Source organism: Colias eurytheme, chromosome 21 (genome assembly GCF_061535395.1).
Source record: "Colias eurytheme isolate Ceu_HAF_F1 chromosome 21, ilColEury1 Martin Lab GWU primary, whole genome shotgun sequence".
In the NCBI taxonomy this organism is placed as follows: Eukaryota; Metazoa; Arthropoda; class Insecta; order Lepidoptera; family Pieridae; genus Colias; species Colias eurytheme.
In genome coordinates this window covers 1,747,506-1,766,502 of record NC_143000.1, presented here as the reverse complement: position 1 = coordinate 1,766,502, position 18,997 = coordinate 1,747,506, and the positions used below count along the sequence as shown (strand labels likewise).

Genomic DNA, 18,997 nt, shown 5'->3' with positions numbered 1-18,997 from the left:
ACTAAATTAATATGAAAAGTTTATGACACGAGTCAAGCAAGTAGATATTACACACGTATTCATTATATTAATTCTTGTAGTAATCATGACTTCCAATCTCCATGTAATGAAGGTCAGTTGACTGCTCAGGAGACATACTAGACAATTTACAACTTTTTTCCCATGAAATAATATTAGGTAGTTTCGCATGAAATAGTAGAAATAGTTGTACTAATAATCCGGTAGATATAAGGGTCAAAAGGTAGGGTAGAGATGGTGTACCATATTCTCACACAATAACTAATAACTCTGGATTGCTGAACTTTTTATTTAACAATTCTCTCATTCAAATATGCAAAACCATGTAAACTATTGAGCTTGATATAACGCCATAATATTACATATACACAGCTGATTTACTTCCGATCCATAATGGGAAACGCCCAATGAACTTACAGCAAGATATACTCACTAAAGTCCTTCAACAATAAAACGGCGTTTCTTTACTTCCGCCACTTTATGCAAAAAAAGGACGTGTGGCACTCGGGTACTGCCGCGGTAAAGCTATTGCATGTTATGCCTTCAAGCCACACCTCCGTGCCCGTCGGAGTGGGGAGCGTGAGGTTTTTTCGTTACGGAATCTCTCGATTCGGTCCCCGCGCTCAAGGCCCGCGATAGAAGCTATGCAATAGCTTAATAGTGGAAATGAATTATGAACATCGTTATTTACACATAATATTATGTATACTGAAACTACTCTTATCATCACAGAGAGCAACTAAATAAACACAATAGCTGTCCTGGATCGTACTTTAATACACTTAGTTGCTCACTGTGTGTGTTTTCGTTAATTTCATAAGGATCAGTAGGTACTAATAATTAAATTGTGATTGTTATGCTACTTTTTCGTTAAGTACAACATTAATGTCTGGTCCAACTCAGGATAAAACCTCATTACCCTTTATACAAAACTAGCAAACCGGGCGAACTCCGTTTCGCCACCAGAGACACCTTTTCTTTGCTATAAACCTCACGGAGCCCGAGACATTTCCAACGAATGCAAAACCGTGGAAATCGGTTCGTGCGTTCTGGAGTTATAGCGTCAGGAAGGAAAACCCGGCTTATTTTTATATAGTAGATTGTGGTAAAATATCAGACATGAAAAGGAAATGATAAGAAAGAATATCATACCAAAACTGCATATAACACAAAGAGCTGGAGCACAACTCAAATACCAGATACCTTGTTACAGGAGAGTCTAAAAGACGTACCAGCCAAGTCGTGGAACTGGTCTCCGACGTCAGAGCGCAGCCGTCTCGACTTGGAGAGGAGTTTTAGCAAAGCGAACAGTGATAGCCCGCCGCTATGGGTCAGCAAACGACTGGGTAAGTGACTCTTTACTGAAAAAATCTAATTTAAAATTTCGCAGTCTTGAGATGTAAGAGCTAGCGCGCACGAGCAACTTTGTCTCCGCAACTATTTTGTCTCTCCCATCAATTTGTATGGGGAGTTGCGTCGCTACGTGCGCGCACTTTCATACTAGCCCATGGATGGAGAGACAAAATAGTTGCGGAGACAAAGTTGCTCGTGCGCGCTAGCTCTTATGCAGAAAATAGAATGTTAATATTTTATGTCATAGTCTTAAGAAAAAATGCAAGAAATCGTGTGCTTATTTTAATGCAACGTGTTCTTTTTTTAATAATTTTGCACTACATATTCGATGAATGTAATAAAATACAGGTAAATTAGCTTGGAGAAATTTTTGCATATGTAGTGGTGTGTATATTACTCAGATCTTAGAGCGCGTTTCCACTATATCGTTCTGGCCTATACAAAAATGTTTCGATATCCTAACATTACTATTTAATTTTATACTTATTCCTAGCAACACTTTTGTTTTCAATAAAAACAAGTTTTTATTTGAAAGAAAATGGTTTTGACTTTATAAAAAAAAATATATCATTCAATTTTACGTCCTTGAGCAAACGACAAGGCGACTACCGTGAAACAATAAAATATCGTGTCCATAATAATTTGTTTCATAATTAATATTTGACCATAATAATTACGAAACAAAACAAATAAATAAATCGTCACTTGATAGTGGAAAGTGGAAACACGCACAAAACCAGAATAAACCAGTTTACGCTGTCTGCAGGTGCCACGTGCAGTCGTTTGGTACCATTAGAACATAAAGCACATTTCATTCAAAAATTATAATTATTATGTACGTACTCAAATTTCGACGGACCGAAGGACGATTTTTAAAAACACAAGATTTAATTTACACGTCTTTAATTAGTGCTTTCTACATTCAGAATGAATTAAACTAAAACTTAAACTAATAAACTTATCTCTAAACAAAAATGCAGCGTTTGAAGAAATACAATATGTATGCATTAAGGCGATGCAGGGTGGCCATAGTTTGCTGCGTTAACAAATATGACATCGCTCGCATGTACTGCGGGTGGCCCCGATATAACTCCTCCATCCTCAGTTTCAAGAAAATCTGAAGGGTTTTCTTGAATACATATTTTTCTTAATTTAGACTTAATAACTATGGCGATTACAATTATAATTACGATTAATACAAAAGTTATAATGTTAATCACTCCAACGGCACTATTCACTGTACTATTAAACTGGTTTTCACTATTTTCACTATTTTCAATTAAATGCCTAAGCATATTTATGTCAGTTAAATTTGCACCCTTCAGGTTAACAGGCTTCCTGTCGGTCTGGGAGTTCATCAAATTTGCTAATATATTTTTTGGTAAACTTGGGTATATAATATCATTTCCATTCGCTTCATATTTCTTTAGTGTTATATCTCCGATTTTCACGTAGCAGCCAATCTCGTCTAACGCCAATAAATAAATACCACGAAGAAATTCTTGGGTTACCTCATTTTCACAGACCTTAGTAAGTACTGTTTCCACATTTACGTAAAGTATCCATCTATTGGGTAGAACATTGTCGATCTTCACGTCATCTATGGAAATGGGAATCTGCTGACAACTGGAAACATTTGTGGATAGCCGCAGAAGATCGGTTAAACAATCATCTTTATATAATGTTGATGTCAGTATTTCCGGGCATAGGAACCGGTCTTCATCAATTTCTTTGCATGGTTGTGAAAGTGGCATCGTTTTCAACCCCTTCACAAGGACATATGGGTATTTGGGAAGGATAAGGGAAGTCTGACCTTTTTCTTCGTTAAATATAGGTAAAGGTATTATTTTAAAATATGAGTAAATATCATCAGTAATTAATGGAATAGTCATTACGAATTTTATTTGACTTTGTTTTACATAAGTTTGTACTTCTATTAATTGTTCGATTTTAAGAACATTATCTAAATTTACTGAAAATGGTAACTTAGAGCTAGTTTCAATATTTTTTAATAAAAGCATTAATTCCTTCGTATCTACAACGGATTGGTGTAAAAGTTTAATTTTACTAAAAGCTACAGCAGTTTCAATTTCACTTAATCTAACGTAAATAGACATAAAATTATGTAAAAATGCAGAATATGTATGTATAATTTCATTAATCCTTTGATGTAAATTTGTGTCATTTAAAAGCGAATCAATTACATTTAGCTTATTCTGGATTGCAATGAAATTGTTATTAGATATTTCAGCTACATTTAATAACGAACCCACCATCTCAGTAACGATCGTCATCTTATGTATTATAGAGTCTTGTTTAGTCTTTAATTTTTCAATAGTGTTTTCAAATTGTATAGCATCTTCGTTGTCGAGGTTACCGGTGATAATTTTTATAACTGAACCAAGTGGATTTAATAAACCACGTTTAGATCTAGAAGACGGAATTAATTGTTCAAATTTATCAATAGTATAATTCATATGATAATCTGTTTGTATTTCTGTTGTAATAAAATCGGAACCTAACGCTTTTACATCAATACAACTATGAACCTGATTTCTAAATGATAGATAACTATTTATATTAAATTCTAAATCGTCATATATTAACTTTAAATCTAACACCTTAATAACTCTCCATGTGTCATTGCTGACGACTGCATAGCCTTCACGGAGGGGTAGTATTCCGGGATTCCGTTTAATCTGGTGCAGTTGAAGGCCCTGGTTTTGGATCACATGGATCGTCAGAAGCAGTAACCTGCGGAGGACGCTTAATGTATTTAAATGGAACTTTAGTCTCACGATTGTGTGTCGTTACTGGCACAATATTTCTATGGTTTGGTCCCGTGATCTGATATGTAGGCCTATCTTTAGCACGTCTCGTGTTAAATCCTTTAATGTAAACTGAATCTCCTATGTCTATGTTAAAATCATTTTCACCGCCATGCTTATCCTTAATAACCTGTTTCTTATGAATAATTTCGTCTGTAAGATATTTGTATAAGAATTTTGTGCGTTTGTGGTGATCTTTTACAAATTGTTGAGTTAATTGTTTATTAAAATCTACAGCTTGATCTAGAATCAGCATGCCTTCCGTATCAAGATCGCGAGCTGAATGAACCGTATCTGTATTTTCGCTATTATTGCTAGACGCAGTCAAGGTGCTGCTTTCCATGGTTATTGTACTACTATCAGGTGACGGAATCGAATATGGGGACCTTGGGCGATTATTTTTAGTGATAGGCACTGTTCGGTTTGAATCAGACGAAATTGTAATCGGCGTCAGGGGTCGGTCACATTTTCCCGCCTGATCGTTACTAACTTTTACTATTTCATCGGTTAAGTGTTTTTGAAGATTTCGCTCCTTTTCATTTACATTAACTTTCATTGACACGTCGATTATTGCTGCTGGCATACGAACGCTTTCACGAAAAGTCTGAAAATCTAATATAGCGTCACCGTTCTGAAGGTTAGTTGGAATTGATACTCTAGTTTCTGATCGAGGCTCTAAGGTGATTCTTAACGGAGGGTTATATATAATCGGTATTTTGGCGTTAAATGTTTCTAAAACTTGGTGCTTCATATCGATATTTGCATCTAGTTTCTTAAGTAAATCAGATCCGATTAATCCATCAAACTTACTGTCTACATTGTATACATAAAATTTGTGGGAAAGTGAGGTTCTAAAAGTTTTTAATAATGGAATTTCTATAACCTCATCATGAGTGCTTTGCGCATGGGTACTAACAACTGTAAATTGTTCATACTGTTTATGATCTCTAAAATATTCTTCTGCTTTGGCCGGACTTATAAAGGAACGACTACTTCCTGTATCTATGAGAAACTTTGCTTTTATTTCGGGAACTATAATATGTGGTAATTTTAAGAAGCTGTCACAATAATTTAAATTAATTATTTCACTGTCTCGTCGGAGGCCTGTAACAGGAAATTCATTATTGTCAATAAAATTGCTTTCAATTACTTCCGGATCGGTATACTCGTATAACTCGTTCGCGGCGTTTTCTTTATAATCTAAGGGTGAGTTATCGTAATTTTCATAATTTGGTTCATCGCAGTAATATATGTTATGAGTTACGTTTTGCCTCATAGGTGCCGTACGCATTGATACATCGCTATTTAAGCCGGGGTTCGGTACCTGGGCATGCTGTATGCCAAATTTAAAACGAGGTTGGTCTGTTTGTTGATTTGGGATTCCTAATTGATAACCGGTATTTTGAAAAGGTCGCAATTGGTGGTTATTATTAGATTGTGTGCCAAATTTATAGCCTTGGGCTTGTGGTGTTTGCCTTAACTGTTGAATAAAATTTGGTCGAGGTGGTTGCATTAAATTTGGTCGAGATTGTTGAGCGAAATTCGGTCTATAACCAATTGGCTGTTGAGGACTGCCGTATTTAAAGTTTTGATTTAAAGGCATCGTACTAAAATTAGGTTTTAATGAATTTTGGAAAGTGTTTTGAGTTATAGGTTTTGGCTTACTAATCTTCGCGTTATATTGTTGTATAAAATTTACTTCTTCCGTAACTACGCTAAGTGCATTTTCTAAGTTTTTACAACCCCTTAATCTAACAATCCGGATCATGTCCTCCGGGAGGTTGTACAGAAAAACATTTAACGCAGTATTATTGTATATGATCATTTTCGCGGCTTTGACCCCTTCATCAGTGAAGCGGTTCACCTTTGAAAATAGGGAACTTTTTACGTTTTGTATTCTGTGGCAAAACTGTATGTAACTTTCACCTTGTTTTATTTTTAACCCTTCTAACTCTAATGCTATACACTCTTCCGATCGCGGGTCTCCGAAATGTTGGGTAAGTATTTCTTTCAATTCAGTCCATGAAGTTATATTTTGGTAATCACTAAGCAGTGAAGCTGCCTTACCGATAAGCCTGCTCGTTATGGCATGGTATACATATAAGTTTTGTGCGTTATTACTCGCATCTTGGAATGACCTTATAATATATCCACTTTTATTGATAAATAGGTTTAACAGTTTTTCATCCCCATCAAATTTGGGAATGATACATAGTATTTCTCTAGGAATGAGTTTAATCTCTTCCATTTTGCGTAGTTTTATCGATTAAAACACGAAATTAATGAAAGTACCTAACACTTAAAATCACTAACTAATAACTAACAATTAAAATTAAACACTAAAAATTACGACTTATCACGATAATTGTAATGAACAAAATCAAATAAACGTAATGATTAGGCCGACTATTTTGGGTCGGGGATTTCGTGAAAAACAGGGACTATGAAAAACAGGAGTGAAGAGGTCTACTCACGGTCTGCTCGCTCCCATGTCCTTCACTTATGATTCTGAATGCTCGTCCTTGAAGTCTCCGTACGCGTTTCACTGCAGCGATTCAGTTTTTTACGCGTACGCGTCGCGGGAGTTATTTATTTAGTTCGAGGATACTCGTCTGTACCGCACTATCACAGGTCCTTAATTATGGCTTTACTGATAGCTCGGCAGCAGGATATTATCGAGTATCCTACCGGCTGCGCCACTCAAATTTCGACGGACCGAAGGACGATTTTTAAAAACACAAGATTTAATTTACACGTCTTTAATTAGTGCTTTCTACATTCAGAATGAATTAAACTAAAACTTAAACTAATAAACTTATCTCTAAACAAAAATGCAGCGTTTGAAGAAATACAATATGTATGCATTAAGGCGATGCAGGGTGGCCATAGTTTGCTGCGTTAACAAATATGACATCGCTCGCATGTACTGCGGGTGGCCCCGATATAACTACGTAGTTTAATTGATAAATTTTGTATTTGTTGATTGTTGTTATTATTTGTTATTATTGTTATAATATTTGTTGAAGTGAATTACATGTCCCGCAGCCGGAGGCCCCAAATGAAAACTCAGATGTACTTAAAAACTACATTTAATAGCTAAAATGAGACTTTTACACCCATGTCTGCACGATGCAGACCGGAGTTAAAGAATGAATTTATACAGTTTAATAATTATAAAGACGTAAGCTTGGATGCTAACTAAGGGAAATCGCATCCACATTCTATTCCCGTGCGAACGGCGTATTCAGCAGTTTTGTATGAAGGCAGGGCCATAACTAGTGTTTAATTTGTGTGTAAGTGTTGTAACTTTATATTGTTAATTCAATATGGCTCCAGTGTTAAAACATGGTCGAGGCAAGCCTTTGACTTCTCAAACTAAAGAATTAAACTTTAAATGTCGTTTCTTTTTCAGGTTAGTAAATTTTTCATTTTAGTAACATTGTTAATGTAAAAGTTATATGTATGTTAAATGTGCAAATATTAAAATAAAGTCTCATCTTTTTCAGAGGAGAAACACATATAGTTTAATTTAAAATCCCTTATATATACAGGGTTACTTGTAAAACACCGGCAACCTCGCAGGACAAGATAGCTAACATCATATTAAGTAACAACATTTCGACTTTTGATAATTTGTTAGATTTTATTTTCATACAAAAATAAATATTCATTTAATTTTCCGTCTGAATATTATAAACTCTACGCCTCCCAAAAATTACGTAAACAAAAAGCGAACGAGAGGGGGAAGGGGGCGTCGCGTCGTCCATCCGATAATTAATAGAACATAGACTTACAAATGTAAGGAGAGTACAATAAAAGTTTAAAAAATCATTTAAAAATAATTTATTGCGTTATGCCAAAAGTCGTAGAACAAATGTTGTTACTTATGATGTTAGCTATCTTGTCCTGCGAGGTTGCTGGTGTTTTACAAGTAACCCTGTATAAAATAAAAACTAAAAATAAAATGTTGTTTTATTTTATTTGCTGACCATACACTACTACAAACGCAAAAATTTCTCCAAGCTAATTTACCTGTAAAATATTGGAAAATACGAACGGTTTTTCATAGCATTTAAAGTTTTCTTGGACTGCGTTAATAAAAGATTGGATGTGTACGACAGCTTGTCTGAATTCGTAAAAAATGATCAAGTGACTAAACTGTCAGGCAACTATTATCCAACATTTTTACGAACATCTACACAATTCAATAATATTATTGTTTCATACCTATACATCTTTAAACGCTTAATTAGATAGTGCAAAATATGTGTGTTTACTTGATTGCATTTCTACGTCGCAACTGATATTTTTTTGCTTTTTGTCTAGATTTAGTTCGGAAGCTAGATAATGACATAGGCTATTTGTCGCGGTTAAACTTCTTAATTTCAGTATTTGCCAACGACGAGTATATTCATAATTATCTCTTCCCTTCGCATTGAAGATCTAGCTTTATATAATTTACCCATTTCCCTCTCAGGCGGTTCCACAGAGAACCTTCTAGCGCGTCGTCCCAATCACCTCCAACTCCCCCCCTCCTCCTCCGGCGACAGCCTGGACGTGGAGGTCCGGGAACGAGCGCCTGGCAAGAAGGAGAGGAAGTCCAGGTCCATGGTCGCGCCCAAACAGAAGAGGGCCCCTGTGTCCTCGCCACGACTCATGCATGTGCCTATTGAGGTAAGAAATGGTAAAATTGTCCTATTTTGATGAGGCTATAGACTATCTGTACATTGTGCTACGGTTCTATATTTTTAGGTGATGAAATTGTCCCTTTAATTGGAGAAAATCGTCCACTCGTGGTGAGAAAATGGTCACTTATAATGATAATTCTTCTGTGGGATTGACTGTGTTAGGAAATTCCTGCAATTTTTTTTCACGATGTATATTATGTAATAGAGGATGATTTTATGATAAAATGTTTGAATTTAAATTTACTATGATAGCTTGGACGTACAACATACGAGAGCACCAATTTTTTACTTTTTTCAATAGCACACCCGCATAATTTGACTTATTTTTTAAAGGTGAAATACTTTGAAATCTAAAACATTCGACATTGTTTACAGGCAACAGTACTATACGAAGGGCCAGTAAAACGTACGAAGTTCTTCGAGGGCGGCAAGAAAAGCAAGAAGAATTGGACGGACTGCTACATGATACTCACACCCACGGCTCTTGTGTTTTATAAGGACCAGAGGACGTATTATGCTACAGTAAGTTAAAAATAGTGAATGATTTTAATAAAATTCGATAAGGTTAAGATTTATCTAATAAAATCTGTTTATAGTTAACAAATTTAAACATTTATAGCATCTCATTTAAAACCTAACCATTCGGTTCAGATTATATTATCCAATGTCTACTATGCCATTTCAAAAATAAGCCACAGTTCTAGTACAGTTAATTGAAATATTTTTTTTATAACTAAATATTTCATTTACAAAGGTTCAATAAACAACTTGAATTATAGTCACGTTAAAAAACTGTCCGATGATAACTCTGCCTACACCTCAGCAGAGTTTTCTATTAAGCAATCACAAGAGACTTTGAACATTACTACTACGAAATAGGGTCTTCTTTTGAATCCTTTATACAAAATAGCTTGAACATTTTTGACAACTTGATTGTGAGTCAAGTAAAATTTTAGGTTTTATTGTACGTTAATGTTTTCAATAACAATTATTTATGAGTCTAGTTGTACATAACAACATCATTATTATTTGTATCATTTTAAAGTTTTCCATGAAGATTTTTATACAAAAATGTATGTATGTTTGTCCTCCAGAAGCTACCAAAACCAATGAACGCTCCTCCAAGTCCAACCGCACCACGCGCTGAGCTCGTTCTTCCACTGCTCAACGCGCATGTTGTGCAGTGCATACAGATGCATACAAGACGGTATGTATACAGACATACACACAAACTGACATAAAGACAGGGGGACTTGTAACACAATATACAGATACAACCAGTGGGGAAACTTCATACAACACGTTCGGAATGGCTCACGCACACAAGCAAGCGTGTTAGTAAATCGTAAGAGTATTTTCACAATTAGTGACAGATATAAGAATACTCTTACGATTCTCGTATACACTCTTGCTTGCGTGAGCCGGACAGTGTGACGTGTAATACACGGACAGTGAGACATGTAATACACGGATAGTGAGACGTGTAATACACGGACAGTGAGATGTGTAATACACGGATAGTGAGACGTGTAATACACGGACAGTGAGATGTGTAATACACGGATAGTGAGACGTGTAATACACGGACAGTGAGATGTGTAATACACGGATAGTGAGACGTGTAATACACGGACAGTGAGATGTGTAATACACGGATAGTGAGACGTGTAATACACGGACAGTGAGATGTGTAATACACGGATAGTGAGACGTGTAATACACGGACAGTGAGACGTGTAATACACGGACAGTGAGACGTGTAATACACGGACAGTGAGACGTGTAATACACGGACAGTGAGACGTGTAATACACGGACAGTGAGACGTGTAATACACGGAGACAACGAGGCGTGTTATGTGTATGGAATACACTAAACACCCAAACATAAACATGATTTCTCTCAAATTCTTTTAATACTAAATATCGTATACATATTTTTTTTTTCACATACAAAATTCTATAAAACCTCTCTATTCCAGACACACCCGTTCCCTAGTACTAACTGTGGAACATGACCAGTATCTCATCCAGGATGAAAGTGAAGATAGCGCTAAACGTCTGTTAAAGTGTATACAGAATGTTATTTATAAATTGGTGAGTAGAATTAAATAGTCTTTATATTAGTGCATTTTTTTCTAAATAATTAATAATAATAATAGGATCTGTTTTACCACTTGCAAAAAACTTTCACTGAAGACAGGACACAAGAATGTATCCAGAAGTGATACTGGCCAATGGTCAATGTTTTAGTCATTACTCAATAGCTCGATAGTTATCTTGTGTGTGTTAATAACAAAAAACGTCGTAATTATGTGGGTTTAATGTATCTGTAGTTATGTAAAAGCGTAGAATATCTTTTACCACAAAAAAAATTTTCTAGAAATCTGGCAAAAGTCTGTTTGTTCCACTCTGCATTCGTTTTCTAATTTTTAACCACTATACCCGAAATTCCTTGGAATTTTTTTTCGTATTTCGTATTTCGTATGTTTACCATATAATGTATACCATAAAATAAGATAAATAACGTTTGTATAATATGTTTAGATCATAAAATAAATAATATACAACATAAATTTCCAGGGTCCCCCCGTACTCGACGACAGACCAAGCCCTCAATACCAAAGCAGTAACACGGATCTAGAGAGTCTGGGACGAACTCCGCCTGTATCTAGACATGCTACTAGAAAACAGAAAGGTTAGTTATATTGTATTTTTGGGATTTTTTGGTTTTTTTTTTAGGTCAAGTGGACGCAGAAAGAACTTGTGCTATTTATGTTTTTTTAAAGGTCTTGAGAAGGTGGGTATGGCTTTTTTTAGGTTATGTTTTAGGTAGGATTGGATTAAGTAGTTTTCAGGGATATTTGCTATTGATATCTTTGTAAATGAACTTTACGGGAATAAGTTTAGGATTTAATTTAGAATTTATTGGTATAGTAATCTACTTATCTTGAAGTATGGAAGGTCCCTTTGCTCAACATACAGATATTTATTTGAGATAGCTGTAGAAGTTTTGAACACTTTTCGAAAGAATTGAGTTATTTCTATAGGACATATAAACTGAAATCAGAAATTATATATAACATATATAAACATAGATAGTATTATTGGACGTTTTTTAATTCACGAAAAAAAGGAATAGCAGATTAATTACAATTACATTTAATTCCAAATAAAACCACGTTCAAAGTGTAGAACAACTATTTACTGTGGGAAGTTCCGAGAAATATTATTATTATTAAGAATGTGAACTTTGCTTGGTTCAACGTGTTAGTCATAATTCGCTACAGATTGTGTTGTTTCCTTTAACTTCATGACCTAACCCATCAAATGGGATATGTTTATCTGTTTTCTGTATGATTTATACTAACATTCAAGTTATATTTGAAGTTTAACCTCTTTAGCCGCGTTGAGAGTAAAATTTCAAAGTCGCGTCTTGGCAATACCGTCACGTCATGGAGTAAGGCGACGATCTTGGTTTTTTATCTTTGAATCTTGAAAGAAGTTTCACTTCTGACACGTGTGCTCGGCACACAACTCTTCATGCACAACTATAGAATACGTAAAAATTTCTGAACATAGATTTTATAAATACAGATAATAAATCAAGGTTTTAGCGCCATTTACGTCATCGAAATTGTTTACTTAGAAAAGTTGGGCTTACTTCATTATGACATACCTACTAAAGCATCTACATTCTCTTTACCTGTGTTAAAATATAGACGTCAGTAAAATGTTGACGTTAATACTAAATAATTAAAACGAACGAAACATTATTCTGTATTATCTTCTTGGGTTTAATGAATCAGCTTTCTGGTTAACTCCCAGTTACATCTTTTCCTCATTTACTATGTTAGGTCGCGCGTGGATGGTATATTCTTAACGCGTCATAGTCATATAATAACGTTCGAAATTCAAATGCATTAATTAATTAATGATAGAACACTTTTTTAAATCGTATGGTTGCCAGTGTTATTTTCCCTTATTTAAACGTTTGTCCGCCGTTCTATTTTTGAAATTGTGCTTTTTTTTTATCCAAGAATTGCGTTTAGTTGCCAGTGTACTTTTATTACTTTTTGAAGTTATCGGTAGTTCTATATTTGAATTAGTATTCTTTTTAATTCATGAATTGCGTTTATTAGCCAGTGTCATTTTATTTCTTTTATCGATTGCCCCTGAATCAGTGTTTTGTTTAAAAGTGCGGTAATAATGGTGACATAGTGATGATACAAATGATGATGACTTGCGGCTGTGTGGACGGGTTCCGTCGTCTGCATTCGTGTAAGATAATCGTAATTAAAAATGTAATAATAAATTAAATGATAAAACATATCGGACATCTACATTGACGTAAACTGGACCTACTCATGAATTCGTATCAGTTTGACTCCATATCTAAATAGGTTTTTCTATTTTTAATGTTGTATTTCAAAATTATAACTGACCTAGTATTAATAAAAGTAGGGCATTATGACCATCTTAGTTTTTCTATAGACAACATCCACCTTGACCACGTCGGGTTTCAAAATAATCTATATCTGCCTGATAAGCATTTATTCTGCAATATGGTATTATCAGATAATTTGTTACTGATACCATATTTATTAGTGATGGTGTGTTCATACGGAAGGCACTCCTTCGTGTAACGTCTTTGTTTGAATTTACTGTTTATTTTAATTTTATAAATATTTTAAATGTTAGGTCAATAGTCTATACAAGTTTGATACATAGTGATGTTCATATTTCAATGCATGGTTACGTGAAGTGTTTTGTGACATGAATTTCAATAATGAATATTTAGCAATGGACTACTTTATAGTTAATTCGTTTGTTGAAGTCGGAAAGTCCGAATTGAAAGTGAAGATGGAGAAGAAGCCGAAAAGCCCTAAAAGTCCAAAAAGCCCAGATAAGAACAAGGATAGTAATAGCCATTCTAAGAATGTACCAAACAAGAGTCTTCCCATGAAATCACAGAGTACTCCAGATATTTCAAAACTTGCTTCTAAGAACATTCCCAATATATCAAAACACTTTGCTGAGAAAGAGAGCGGTTACTTGAAAAGCCCCACCAGTCCGAAACACAGTCCCAAGGAAAAGGCTCATCATTCTAAACTGAAAAGTCTTTTTGGATCTCAGCATTTCACATACGATCTCCACCGTACGCATTAAGATGTGATCTAAGTGCTTGTTTAGGCTTATAGTAAACTAGCTTTCCGCCCGCGGCTTCGCCCGCTCAGTCAAAGAAAAACCCGCATAGTTCCCGTTCCCGTGGGAATTCCGGGATTTCGTCATTTTCCCGGGATAAGAAGTAGCCTATGTCCTTTCTCGGGTATCAAAATATCTCAATACCAAATTTCATGCAAATTGGTTCAGTAGTTTAGACGTGATTGAGTAACAGACAGACAGACAGAGTTACTTTCGCATTTATAATATTAGTATGGATTACACTAAACTATTCGATGATTCACCATCCACCATAGAGACATTAGTTAAGAATGACTATTTAAAACCTTAAGACGTGTTCTAGCGTTGTTTTCTAAAGATTTAAAAGCGGAATATTTATCGTAATTTGTCCGTAATCGGTAACTTCAATTACATACAATTTCCTGCTTATCTTTTGATATCGACGATACCGTTATCGGCTTTATTTCTAGTTGATTACATTTATATTATATTGAATATATATGGTAGTGAAGTTTGATCAAAATTGTTTGTACTTCAGAGGCGTTTTCGTCATTGATTGGATGAAAAAGGTGACGAGGATAGTGACAAGGTAAATTCGAAGATTTACCCTGAATTGTGTATGTCTCAATGAATCTAACCAGTGTCGTGATCTATTACATGTTACTTTAAGTCGTATACAGCAGTTTTATTATATGTTACTTAATGACGTTGATCGTTAAATAAATCAATCAATTTGTAAATAAGCCTTCAATCTTTTCTTTTTTAATATGACTATATCTATGGGGGTGTATGGTTATTTCTTAAACAGCACACGCTTCCTTCTCAAATGTATCTTCGGCTTGGTCCTCTAAATTTCTTGCTTCTAACCCTCTATCTGTGCAAATAATATTTAAATTATTCCGAATATCGATGATTTCAGCGGGCGGCAGTAGCAATGAAGATCTCAGTGATTCTACTGAAGTTTCCATTCAGAAGTCGCACGTGCGCAGTAGATTACGGAAATTCTTCGCAAAACGGCCGGCTATGGAGGTACTTGTGAAGAAAGGCATCTACAAAGGTTCGATATGCAATATTTAAGTTGGTGTGGAGTTTTGCCATTCAGTTTTGATGCACATGTAGTTTTAAGATTGTATAGCGATCTGGCTTTGCACGTAATGTAGTTATTGCTTTTTTTTGGTAAATTAATCGAAATTTTAAGTGTGTTTTGGATGAAATAGTGATAAGGTAAGTGTAGTGATTTGAGGTGTGAAATTATAGATTTTAAGTAATGTAGATGGTGTTTCATTTAATACAAACCTAGAATAATCCTCTCCCTCTAACGGTGGATGGTTGTAATATTGAGCCTAAGATGACTTCTTTTGGGTTCTTATCTGGTGAGTTTTGTAGTGATAAGAAATTTAATTAAGTACCTATACTAAAACAAGCACTTAGAACACATGTAGATTATTAGATTGTAGAAAAAGTATGGAGTCATTTCTGTATTATAGTTTTTAAGTTTTAGTGGTTAAGTTTTGTATATAACTGTTATATTCAAATTATCACAGATAACGTAGACCCACAGAGAACCCACGTAGACTTTACATTGACTTCAATTTGTTTTACCTTGTGAATTTAAACAACAGATTGGCACTAATGTTTAAATGGTCTTTAATTAGTGATAATTTATTACTTCCCATTCGATAATTTGTTCAGTTGGATACAGAATATCATTATTAATATTGATAATGATAATCGTTCAACATATAAAACTTTTTAATTTATTCTCAGGAACTCGGTAATATATTGACTCAACTTTATCGAGTTTGGGCTCGTTTGATTCGTGTTGAAAAATACACTAAAAAGTATTAAATAAAAATAACTACGTTAAAAACAACCGACTTCAATAACGGAAAAGTGAAAAATAACATCTATATGTTGAGATAGTTAGTTTTTGTCCTAGTTACCTAGATGATACCACTACAAAGTGGACAATCATATAAACTTAACTTTTTTGTAAATAATAACAATAGTTCATCAATGTATAAATACATTTTGTAGCGACTAACAGACTTCACAAACGTTGTTCCGCCATAATACATTGACATTGTACAAAAAAATTGTTTACGAAATGTATATTGTATAACATTTTAATTATCAACACATATTATATAATTTTTGAAGTGAAACATCTTTATCGGGGTTGGAAAAAAATTTAGTGTAACATTTTTTCGTTACGCGTGACATTTTTCCGATACGCGCCATCTTTTTCTTATCCCTACCACGCGTGATTCGACGTATTTCTGTAAAGTTGCGTATAGTAAATTATTTAAAGTATAAAGGTCATAAAGAAGTTTCACTTCTTACGTGTGTACACTAGAACACGCACACATATTTTTAAATATAAACATTTAAATATTACAGATGAGCCAGTATTCGGCCGCAAGTTAGAAGAAGTGTGTCCATCAACAAGTCCACGAGTACCAGATTTCGTTCGAGCGTGTGTTAAGGAGATAGAGAGCAGTGAAGAGAACATGTGCACGGACGGCTTGTATCGAGCGAGTGGGAATCTGAGCCAAGTGCAGAAGATTAGGCTTGAGGTGAGTTCATCATCATCATCATCACCGCCATCATCATTCCCACTGCTGGGACACGGGCCTCCCATTAGTAGGGGAGCCCAGGATGCTAAATGTGGATTTACTCGAGCGTCACGGGAACCTATTAGAATTGGTAGATTAGACCCTAGCGAGAAAAAAAGGTCCTATAATGTTTTCACTTTTAGCGGTGGGGAAGGGTTTTTTGATTTTTTTTAATTTAAAAAAGAAAAAAATTGGCTTGGAAATACTCAAGCGCGTTAGATATTGATATTTTGCATGCTCCAGGACGTCACTGAAAAAAAGTATATGTTAATCTGACGATTTAAGTGGCGATTTAATCGCTATGAAGAAAGGGTAAAAAATTTAAGTAATATTATTCGAGTGCGTCAGATTAATATATGGGGGGGTTAATTACAATATAAGAAGTCCCCATTTCGCTAATCTGACGATTCGAGCTCAACCATAGGGAATTATGGATTATTCAAATTTTCCAGCGGGGCCCCTGAGCGCACCCACCAACCATAACTGCTCATATTGACTAGAGGTACTAATGAATAGCTAAGGTACCGTCCCTTATAGTAATCTGACGCGCTCGAGTAAATCCGAAAATCCCCTCTTGGGCTCCCCTACTACATAAGGGATTGAGGAAATGTTTGATTATTTGAAGTGAAACCTTTTTAGGCACGTTGAGAGTAAATTTTCAAGGTCGCGTCATGTCAATACCGTCACGTCATTGAGTTGAAGTTTCATTTCTGACACGTGTGCTCGGCACACTCTCTTTTTTCTAATGATGAATATTTTAAGTTGTAAAGTCTTAGTGTTATTTTTTTGATGTCAGTCAGAGTTAAAGGCAAACTGAGATCTCATAAGATAATGATGGGTGGATTTAGTGCGATAATCATACTGGAAATATTTCGCAGAGATTATCTTAGATAAATAGAAAATTTCCACGCATTTTAACGAGTACAAAAAAAAACAATCACAAGTGCAGTGCAAGCATTAATCGGTGAAATCGAACCCGCGTTTTCACCGATTAATGCATTTAAAAGAATGGAATGATATATGTAGCTTTAAAACTAAAAATTATATAAAGCTGCTTTTTTCTTTTGTCTCTCTTTAAAACAAACATTTATTAATAATTCCAGATCGACCAAAACAATCTATCAGTTATAGAAAACAACACAGATATCCACGTGCTCACGGGATCTTTGAAACTGTTCTTCCGCGAACTGAAGGAGCCTCTCATACCCTGCACCATGTTCGATAGAGTTCTGGCTGCTTGTTGTGAGTATTACTTAATATTAAACCTATTTAAATATTATATAATATATAATTTCATATATTTTTATTTTTAAATACTTTATTTGGGTCGATAAGCCCTTGATTAGAAAAAATCTTATAAAAGAAAGAAAAAAGACATGAATTGTAGGTATATTTATGATTTGGTTATCGATCGATTTGGTTAAATAGATAAATCTATATAGTATGTATTTCTACTAAGTTCCTTTAAGTTCGTTAATTAAATTAAGTTATGAAGGAATACGAACTAAAACTTATCCTGCTTGTGTCCTTAACAGACTGATTACTTATAGCATCCATTCTCTTTTAATATCTCCATATTTTTATCAACACAAAGTATAATTAAAACATTTCTTCTAAAAATTGTCAATTAAATGACACTGAAGTTTATATATAAATGAAGGCTTTATTTATTAAATTATGATAATTAATTTTCCAGCAATCAAACCAAGGGAGGCCAGGGTCAAAGAGTTCAGAGACATTGTGCAGTCTCTACCTCAATGCAATAGAGATACTTTAAAATTCCTCCTCGAACATTTATTAAAGTGAGTTTATTTTTAAGCTATTTTCATAATTTACACCTTTTCTCAACCTTCTCCATTGGAATTACATTGCCTTCTTCGTAAATCTAAGTCCAAATTACTGTGTTCACTTTCTAACCGAATCGTCTATCCTCATTGATTAAGAAATTATTACAATCAAATCAAATCCATTTATTATTAGAGCATCATAGGTCCACTTGTTATTACTAAAGTATTTATCAAAATAGGGAATATAGGAAATAAATATAGCAATTGTCATATAAATGACACACTTTTAGGTTTCAAACTATTTTTGTTTATTCAAATCAGTTCTGTTGTTTAAGCGTGAAAAACAGACACACAGAATTAGTTTCGCATTTATAATATTATGAATTAAATTATAATTTGGATTTACAATAATTATAAGGATTACCTCGATTCAAGCCTGCCAATTAAACCTCATATATTAACATATACAATTTTATTATAATACTAATAATATTAATCTTTTAAATTAATACAACTATAATAAAA

At 34.4% G+C, this 18,997-nt stretch overlaps 1 protein-coding gene across 2 annotated transcripts in view; it reads left to right on the top strand.

The window, feature by feature from the left end:
* Positions 1-18,997, top strand: part of LOC149898921 (uncharacterized) — a 43,034-nt gene that overhangs the window by 22,574 nt on the left and 1,463 nt on the right. The window contains exons 3-12 of one of the 2 annotated variants that reach the window (XM_090114318.1): positions 1,232-1,364; positions 8,677-8,873; positions 9,263-9,409; positions 9,982-10,094; positions 10,869-10,983; positions 11,470-11,584; positions 14,990-15,127; positions 16,471-16,646; positions 17,789-17,927; positions 18,382-18,487. In XM_090114318.1, the coding sequence (XP_089970444.1) occupies positions 1,232-1,364; positions 8,677-8,873; positions 9,263-9,409; positions 9,982-10,094; positions 10,869-10,983; positions 11,470-11,584; positions 14,990-15,127; positions 16,471-16,646; positions 17,789-17,927; positions 18,382-18,487 (1,379 nt within the window). The remainder of the gene's footprint in view (positions 1-1,231; positions 1,365-8,676; positions 8,874-9,262; positions 9,410-9,981; positions 10,095-10,868; positions 10,984-11,469; positions 11,585-14,989; positions 15,128-16,470; positions 16,647-17,788; positions 17,928-18,381; positions 18,488-18,997) is intronic. The other variant, XM_090114319.1, reaches the window with a different exon arrangement.